The 9,629-nt window shown below is 37.2% G+C and overlaps 2 protein-coding genes across 2 annotated transcripts; both read left to right on the top strand.

The window, feature by feature from the left end:
* The first annotated feature begins 397 nt into the window (after positions 1 to 397).
* On the top strand, positions 398 to 1,802 carry LOC141657948 (protein FAR1-RELATED SEQUENCE 5-like). Its single transcript, XM_074465340.1, has 3 exons — positions 398 to 530; positions 651 to 691; positions 948 to 1,802. Exons 1-3 carry the CDS (start codon positions 398 to 400, stop codon positions 1,800 to 1,802), a joined length of 1,029 nt encoding a protein of 342 aa, XP_074321441.1.
* Positions 1,803 to 2,066: 264 nt separating this feature from the next.
* On the top strand, positions 2,067 to 2,937 carry LOC141657941 (protein FAR1-RELATED SEQUENCE 9-like). The gene is made up of 2 exons (XM_074465335.1): positions 2,067 to 2,502; positions 2,597 to 2,937. The coding sequence occupies exons 1-2, from the start codon at positions 2,067 to 2,069 to the stop codon at positions 2,935 to 2,937; spliced, it is 777 nt and encodes a 258-aa protein (XP_074321436.1).
* Positions 2,938 to 9,629: the final 6,692 nt, after the last annotated feature.

Below are 9,629 nucleotides of genomic sequence, written 5' to 3'. Positions count from 1 at the left end.
TCAATTAATCGATTAAATTTAGGGTTTATAGTTTGATCTGTTTGTAATTTTTCAATTAATCGATTAAAATTACGGTTTACAGTTTGATCTGTTTGTAATTTTTCAATTAATCGATTAAAGTTGTTGAATTTGAGCAATTAGGGTTTCGTAATTTGAGAAATTAGGGTTCTTTAAAATTAGAAATTGCGTAAATTGGTTGAAATCGTGATATTGTTGGCTCAGTTTTATGAATTAGACAGGTTTTGAAATCGTCAAAATATTAGCTACGTGCATCAAATTATTGATATGTGCATCAAAAATTCTAAATTTAGTTTTAGTAATAATTCCCTGATATGATTTTATTATCAGTTACTTCATTTTAAGTCGTCGTTATTGCAGCAATGACATTCTTAGTTCAATGGGGTCGCGTAGTTCTTCTAATGTCATTACAAATGACAATTCAAATGAAGGACAGATGGTTGAAGTTATTGCATCTCAATCCATATCAGAAATATCTGCCCTTAACATTGATGTTCCTGAAATCGTACAAGGTATAATTCTGTTGAACTGTTGAATGATCAGATACTGTTCTATATAACCGTGTTGTTGTATACTTGAGTTATCCAGTAAATCTAAATCCTAACTCTACTTTAATTTCATCACATTTGCAGATAACGTAGTAAACGAGGCAGAAGTAATAGAGGAGGCAGAGGTAATAGAGGATGCAGAGGAGGAGGAGGAGGAGGAGGAGGAGGAGGAGGAGGAGGAGGCGTCCGGTTCAAGCAACATGAATCGGATTTTTGGTTGTCCTACCCATCTCAAGCCTGTTTGGTATGGTCTTTGATACACTTGAACTCGGTATTGCCTTTTATGAAGCATATGGAAAAGAATGTGGGTTTGTGACTAGAAAAGGCTCGCAAAAAAATAAACAGGGTGTCACTACACATAAAACTTGTTTGTGTAATAAGGCTGGAGAATGTGAAGCGAAAGGCAAAAAACACCGTAGGCAAAGGACTCAGGTAGGTTGCCTTGCTAGGATTAACTTTAAACGAATTGCTAACGGTCAATACCAAATTTATGGTTTTGTTGAAGGGCATAATCATATGCCAGCTACACCATTAACAATGGTACATCTGACGCAAACGAGAGAATTGAATATAGTTCATAAAAAAATGATAGTTGACAACTCAAAGGTTAACAAAGGTCCAGTTATGACCTATAGGATGTTTAAGGAGTATGTCAGAGGTTATCAGAATGTGGGTGCTTCATTGGAAGACTTTAAAAACTTTTCAAAGGATATCAAAAAGTTCTTGTCAGAAGGGGATGCTCAAATGCTTATTGAGCATTTTATGAAAATAAAAAGAATGTGTCCATCCTTTTACTTTGACTTTGAGGTAGATGAGAAAGGTAGATTGTCACATGTTTTCTGGGCTGACCCTATTAGTATAAAAAATTATTTGCTATTTGGGGATATGACATCTTTTGACACTACCTTTAGGAAAAATAAGTATAGAATGATATTCGCCCCTTTCACAGGGGTGGATCATCATAAGAGATGTGTGACCTTTGGGGCTGGGCTTCTTATTAATGAGAGCAAGGAGTCATTTGCTTGGTTATTTACGAAATTCCTAGAAGCTATGGGGGGTCGTTATCCTGTGTGTATAATAACTGACGAAGATTTGGGGATAGAAGGAGGACTTAAGAAAGTCTTTAAAGATAAAGTGCAACATAGATATTGCATGTGGCACATATTGAAGAAGTTGCCAGAGAAGGTAAGGCCTGTTATATGTAGAGAAACTGAGTTTTTGAAAGAGATAAACTAATGTGTTTGGGGCGAAGATGTGGAGCCTGCTGAATTTGAGGAAAGATGGACATCCATTGTGGAAGCTCATGGGTTGTCGGATAATGAGTGACTTCAGGAAAAGTATGGCATTAGACATTTTTGGATTCCAGCTTACTTTCGTGACTTGTTATTAGGAGGGTTGATGAGAACCACCTCGAGGTCCGAGTCAGAAAATCATTTTTTTAGCAATTTCACTAATCCAAATTTGACCCTTGTTGAATTTTGGATGCGCTTTGAGAGTGCAATGGATACACAACGATGGGCTCAATCAAAACTGATTGCACAATCTAAGTACTCGTTTCCTGACTTGGCTACTCCTCTAGACCTGGAAAAGCATGCAGCAGAAACCTACACTCCGAGAATTTTCGAGGAGTTCAAAGTGGAAATACAAGCAGCATGCTTTACATGTGCCATTGGGGACAAACAAAAAGATAAGAATCATGCAATTCTCTACATAGATGTTAAGGATCGTGAGAGAAAGAAAGACTATAAGGTGGGTTATAAGATAGCTGAAGTGAAACTAGTATGCAATTGCAAGAAATTTGAACGACATGGAATACTTTGTCGACATATTCTCTGTGTTCTTAAAGATTATGGTTTTGAGAAAATTCCAAGCGAATACCTACTAAATAGGTGGAGCAAACTAGCAACCTACCAGCCAATATTCAATTCGATGGGCGGTTGCTTGCGATTGCAGATCGTCGATGCACAAAAGAACAAACTGACCTGAATTGTGGTCGAAATGTTCACTTGTGTCTCTCACTAGTTGAACAGAGTCTGTTAATTGTGATGAGTTACTAACCATTTTACGCGAGTTCAAGGAAAGGGTACTTGCAGAAACAACAAGTAGTGTCGCTGATGATGGTGGTAATAGTAGTATTGGAAAGAAAAGGGACAAAAATGCGGAAATTGGAATGCTCTTGGGTACAAGCGTGCCTAGCGAAATTACAATTTTGCCGCCAAGACAATGCAAAAAAAAAGGCTCGGGGAAAAGAATGATTTCACAAAGAGAAAGAGCAGGGGAAGTCAATAAGAAACCACTAAGAAGATGCAAGGCTTGTGGGCAGATGGCGAACCACGATAGCAGGAATTGTGACCGACCAAAGGATCACTGACAAATAGTCGAGAAAGTGATGTCTCTTATTAGCGCAAGTTTTCTACTTTTACCCTTTTTGTTTCCCTCTAATTTTTATCTTTGTTGACATTTGTTTTCTTATGTGTGAGATTGAAGTTTTTTGGGAGGAATTGGACTGTGCAGCGGAATTTTTGAGCATCATTTGAGAAGTCAACACTTGTTTTTGAGCATCATTGATGTTTTTAGGATTATTTTTGAGCATCATTGAAGTTTTTAGGATTATTTTTGAGCATCATTTGAGAAGTCAACAATTGTTTTGTAATAAATGTAACAGGAGGCTTCCGGATTCTTAAATTGTATATTTGAGAAGATGAAATTGTGATTCGATTTAAGAATAAAAAACATGTGTTTCTCTGAGCAATTATGACATGCACATACAAGCTCATTTTATGCACGTATGACGTCATTTTATGCACATGTGATAATTGTTTCTCCAAATTTGGTAATTAGAAAGCTGAAACATGTGACCAATTTATGCCAGCAATAAAATGTGATTAGTTGAATCATCATCGTGTATGACAAGTCGTTAAATATCAAGCAACTAAAAGGTTATTCCATGCATATAGAAGGCCATTTTATGCACAGATAACCTAAATGGGATAATCCCCATGAGATGGGTTAATTCTCATTACAACACTTGTTTTTAGAATCATTTTAACTCTCAAGACTTAAATGTGGGTTTTAATTCTCATTTCAAGTCTCGAAACTTAAATGTGAGTGATTATTAAAGAAGTCGGGCCAATCCTATCAGCACTTTAGGCACGGCCCAGCACGTCACGCTCAAAGTACATTGGTAACTCTAAATAATGCAAATAATTTTGTTTTGAAAATCTTCATGCATGTAGAAGGCTGTTCCATACACATATAACGCCTTCTCATGCATGTAAATATGCAAGTTACTTTGGGATTTTAAAACAACACCCTGACAAATGGGGTAATTCTCATTACAAGTCTCATTAAAAAAGGCCATAATCTAGTGACATAATTACATGCACGTAGAAAGGTATTACAAGTCTCAGTTAAAAAGCTGTTCCATTCACATATAACGCATCCTTAGGCACGCTCAAGTCTCGTAAAACAGACCCGAAAGTCGACAAATTACATGCACGTAGAAAGGTATTGCATACACATACAACGCCTTCTCATACACGTAGGAGGGTCTTCCATACACGCAAAAGTTACTTGGAATACCTACACATCTGCAACCTACAAATTTAGTCCACCTACAAACTAATGCCTGCCCAAATCAAAGAATCAACAAAAGACAATGAGAAGGTTCTCTACCACTCCCATTTGCTAAGCACACAAACTCTCAGCATATTCTTGCAAAAAAAACACCTAGGTATAATCCTACAAAAAAAAAGGTAGGGAAATATTGTTACATTTAAAGTCACTTGACATCAATATTGAAAACTGATTGGAAAATAATAGAAACAAAATTAGATAAAGCATTCGGAAGATATTGTTATTACCGTTCTCTTGTTTTCCTCCCATCTGATAAGATCTACAATCATACTCTCACCATATTCATCCAAATTCTGCATATATATTTGACAACAATATTGAAAGTATTGCAATAAAATATGCCGAATAATATTTGACTAATATAACTTGGTTTAGACATCATTACCTCGTAACAAGTCTGATCGGACCATAATGATTGACAACTCAAGTTTTCTAGAAACTTCAGCAAATAGACTCCGCAAGAATACCTTTTGAAATAAGGAAATTTGTTAAACGCTTTAAAATGGTGTGTATCCCATCGAAAATATTTATCACGAGTAGAGTATAGTTTAAACAAGTAAGGTACCCATTCTTTTGTCGAGGCACATCCACAGTCACAAACGGAAAATTGTTTATTTGCAACAGCTTTTTGTATCCTGGAAAGTCTCTTGCAATAATCCCCAAAGCAGGAAATAACTACAAAAAACCAAAAAAAGATAAACACAATAATATAAAAGCGAAGGAAAACCAACACAAAATTGAGGTAAGAAACCCCTAAGGCATACGGATATAATCATACCGTTTCAACTAAAAATTTACATCTTGTGTCAGGACGCCTAGGCAAGTTTGAGTCAAGTATAAAGTTGGTCTTTTTAACAAAGTCAGACACGTAAGCAAACCAATGTTCACGGTCAACACAGTAAGGGAAGAAAGCCTGCAAAAACGCCCATAGGGAAATGAAAAAGTGAGGGGATAATTACGATTCGACGAGATAATATACAAACAAAGTTAGACAGGATATTTAATAAAGTTCTTTCTTGGGCAAGAACTTAATTAAGTTCTTTCAAAGTAGTAAATTCCGTCGATATAATAAAATTAAAAAGTGACGGGATAATTACCAGTTTAGCTTTGGTTAGACTTTTGGGCAAATCTTTGAAGCTTAATGTCGACTTTGAAAACTGTTTTTAGCGACAACATCCTGAAAGTTGAGAAAATTTGTGAAAAATGTTGGTAATTCCAAGTAGAAACATTAGCGGTTACTAAGGATGAATATGAATACCTTGATTATTGTCGGAAAGTACACAAGATTTGGTCTTTCAAGTGTTAAACGAAGACCAACAAGGTCAATTACCATATCCACGATCCATTTTCCTCCAAACAAAGTCGACATTCCTTCTTGGGTTACTTGCAGCCATGGAGTGTCTACAACAATGTCACTAATAATGCACATATTGTAATTAGATGCACACACAACAACAAAGTGGAAAAAAACAACTCAAAAAGATGCTATATGGTCAGTGATAACTTACTCCTTATTTGCCACATTTGTCCTAATAAAATTCATCAAGTGTTCATCTGTATAGGGCAAGTCTCGTGGAACTTCATTCTTGGGGAGAAAAAGGTAAAACACAGAACAATTACATAACCATAGCACACTTTTAATAAACCAGGAGTCATCATATAGTAATGAGAAGCATTGTTGGTAATAGATTTCTGATTACCGAATCACACAACCATTATTGTAAGCCTTTGCTTTAGACGTCACTTGATCTTTCACGATGTTGTCTTGCCAAGTCAAAATTTCATTGCAAACCCTCACAATGTAACGCTTCACATCAGTTCTCTGAACAATGATATAAAGTGAAATCAACCGCAGAGCCTACACATCTAATACACATACCTACATATCTAATACACATACAAGGCTGATTCATGAAAGAACAAAGCTAATACATGCATGTTGATGGCTTCTGGCGTCAGGAAATATAGAAACACCAACTAAAAATTTGACTTAAATAATGGAGACTTACGTCCTTGAGCAGACTTTAAAGTATCCGACACTTATTCCCATTGTACGTCTCCATATGTCGCATCACGTAAATTCCAGTATCACGCTCGACAGAGAAACTTTTATTCGGAACATACTCTTTGGCTACTACAAAATATGTAGCATGCAGCTTTGGAATCATGGAAGAAAGCTTTGAACTTAACTGTTTCTTCATTAGAGGAAGACAATGCCAAGCAAATAAGTTCGCTATATAAGAATTAAATCAGACATTTAACATACTTATTGCCAAATGGTGTGAAAACATACCACATATTGAACACTGACATGAAAATCTACACACCCTGGATCACACGGGTGTATAACTTCATACAAGTTATGATCAATATCAAAACAATGAAGAAGTGGGCTGGGTGCCACAACAGGGAATAAAACTTGTCAAACAATGGTTAGTTGGATTTGTATATTATTTAATTATGTACTTTTAAAACTTTTAAAATATTGAACAACTTACCAATTTCACGTTTCTATAGTTGATATCCAATGAGGCTATCTGTTGTTTCAATTAGGTGACCCGTATTAGAGAATAAAAAGGTACAAGTTGATACCTTAGACCAACAAAATTTAAATATCAAACTTACATCAGTTGTTTCAGTGAGAAAGATACGGGAAATTGATCTACGATCTCTTAACCTGTTTCCATTATTCAGATAATCACACCACACATTGATCACGTCGATGTTAACGCTACCACCAAATAGCAAGGTCTTCATATCATATCGTGTAAGAATCTTGCCGCCATTTGAAACAGAACCACGCTACAAAAATAAAACCTTAGTGTTATAGAAAGAAAATATAATGCATATACCGAATAAGAAAAAAATAAAAACAAAATTAATAGACTAATACATACCCTTCATCTAAGTCAGCGGCAAATGCATAGTCACCCATCAGTTTTTCAGACTGACTCAAGGCATCCATCACGTTCACATTTCGTATGAAGAAAGGTGAACGAAAAACGTCAGGTAACTCAACTTTCCTCTTACACTTCCGAGTCTGGGAGGGGACAGTTGGGGACAGTTCTACAAGCGGAGAAGAAGGCATAATTGGAGATTCATTCAATGACAGTTGTGACGAGATAAGTATTGGTGATGCAGGGGATGGATTGGAAGCTGCAGCTGATGTGCTTGCACGGGGAGGGGAATGAATAGAAGGTGCAGCGGGAGTGCTTCCACGGGGAGGGGATGGGATTGAAGGTGTAGCTGACATTGTTGCACGGGGAGGGGATGGAATGACAGGTGCAGTTGACATGCTCGCATGGGGAACATCACACATATCACCAGACCTCTGTGCTTCGCGGAACTCTTGAGATGTATATAACGCATCCTCACCGTGAAAGAGACTGAAAGATGGTCCCTCCATGAGTTCCTTGTCCATCTTTTCCTTCGTAACTTGGTGTTCTTTAAATGCCTCATCAACACGGTTATATGCACTATTCAGAATCCCCTCTAAATCAGCCAAGATGTTGGGATCGTTGTAAAACTCATCAGAGTCCATATAATCCACATACTTCTTCCCCTCCTCCACTTTACTCTTGTCCTTTCTCTCCTCTTCCTCCATTTCATGGTCATCTTTCTCCTTGACCTTCTCAAATTTATCCTCCACTTTACCCTCATCGTTTCTCTCATCTTCCTCCAATTCATGGTCATATTTCTCCTCATCCTTTCTTTCCTCTTCTTCCATCTCAGATTCTTCTTTACTTTGCTGCGAAAGTGAAAACCCTTCAAATAACGAATCTGCCAAAGTCGACATTTTGGTAATAGCTTCCATATGAGGAACCACAATCTTTGCTTGCATGACTGCCTTTGAGAATGCACCATAACAGTCTGCAAGAGTAATAGCAGTTCCCGCTAAAAACTTGATACAATCTGTTGTTTTCTTATCAACGGGACCTCCTTCTTCAGTATCCTCAACCTTTCCCTTTCCCTTTGTTGTCACTCCAGCACCCTCAACATTTTCCTTTCCCTGTGTCGTCACTGCATCATCAACCCGTTTGTCAGTTTCAGACACGGGTGGTTTATAAACAAATATGTCTTCTACACGCCCCTCTCCAAAACCATTTGCGTCATGTTTTTCCATCTTCACCCTCTCTCTGATACGTTCGTCAGACCAATTGGCTAACAAAGGGAAAGATCGAACGACCGTTCTTGTCTTGAAAATGACTCTATCCAAGTAGATAAGACAGAAAATGAGAATTGGTCCCTTAAAGGACGTACCAGGGTCTTTAGCTGCTGCCTTTTTCCAGGAAATGACATTTTCAATCATGTTGACTCGTGCAAACTTGCACCAATTAAATTTAGGTACATCAGACAGATCGGACAGGCAGCTTAATATACGAGTCGGGATAATCACTAGCTACCTCCATCAACGTAATGAAGTAATATATACAAGAAAATTCCTCTTAAAATCATCTCAAAGCATCCCATTTTGCTCAATCATCTTCTCTAGTAAAACCTTCTTGGTAATATATCGTGGTACTAAATTGGTCCTTAAATCTCCGGATGACCTCTAAATAACCCTCTTCTTTACAAGACCTCCCAACCTGTATTAATATCTAATGGCCCCATAGGAATTCCCGTGACAAGGTAGACATCCTCATCCGTGATAGTCAAATCCCCATTCATCAACGAACAACTGAATGGATTGAAAGACTCCACAATCCATCTAGCCAAATGGCCATGGATTTCTTAAATTTGAAGTTTTAATGACTTTCCAAAACCCATGCTCGAATAGCTTCAATTTGCTTCTCAGACGGGTTCGACTTGATAAAATTAATTATCAAAGAAGGACTCATCCTAGTTACCAGCGTATCATAATCTTTACCACACTTCTTATGTGGACTTCCTTTCCTACTAGCAACGCTGCTAGCATCTTTCTTATCAGTAACAGTGGACACTCTCCTTTTCTTGGTAGATGGTTCTTCAACATCTTTCGGTAAGACATCCTCATCAACTGGTCTTTTAGTACGAGAACTCACTCGACGCGGGCAATTTGGTTCTGTTTTAGTAGCTTCCTTGGCAAATTTGTTTCGGTTTAGAAGCTTCCTTGTCAACAATTTCATTGTAGTAGCTTCGTTGTCAAGCTGTTTTCGAGAAGACATCCCCATCATCTGTCAAATGTTAAACAACATTAATTAGGTGATGTACAGAGTTTTTTAGTGAAGTAATGTTTCAGCATTTCAAATAAAATGACAAATTTTAGCATTAATGCATCAAATAGCAAAGCAACAGCTGTTAAATTTTAATACACATATAGTGCTTTGTCATACATGTAGAAGACTATTTAATGCACATACTATATTTTTCCATTCATGTACAAAGTTTTTTTAATAAAGACACCGTAGAGGGGTCGAGTGAACACTTGTTTGGGGACGGGATTAAATG

The sequence above is a fragment of the Silene latifolia genome, chromosome 1, assembly GCF_048544455.1.
Source record: "Silene latifolia isolate original U9 population chromosome 1, ASM4854445v1, whole genome shotgun sequence".
Lineage (NCBI taxonomy): Eukaryota > Viridiplantae > Streptophyta > Magnoliopsida > Caryophyllales > Caryophyllaceae > Silene > Silene latifolia.
The sequence above is the reverse complement of the archived record's forward strand: the minus strand, read 5'-3'. Positions and strand labels throughout refer to the sequence as shown.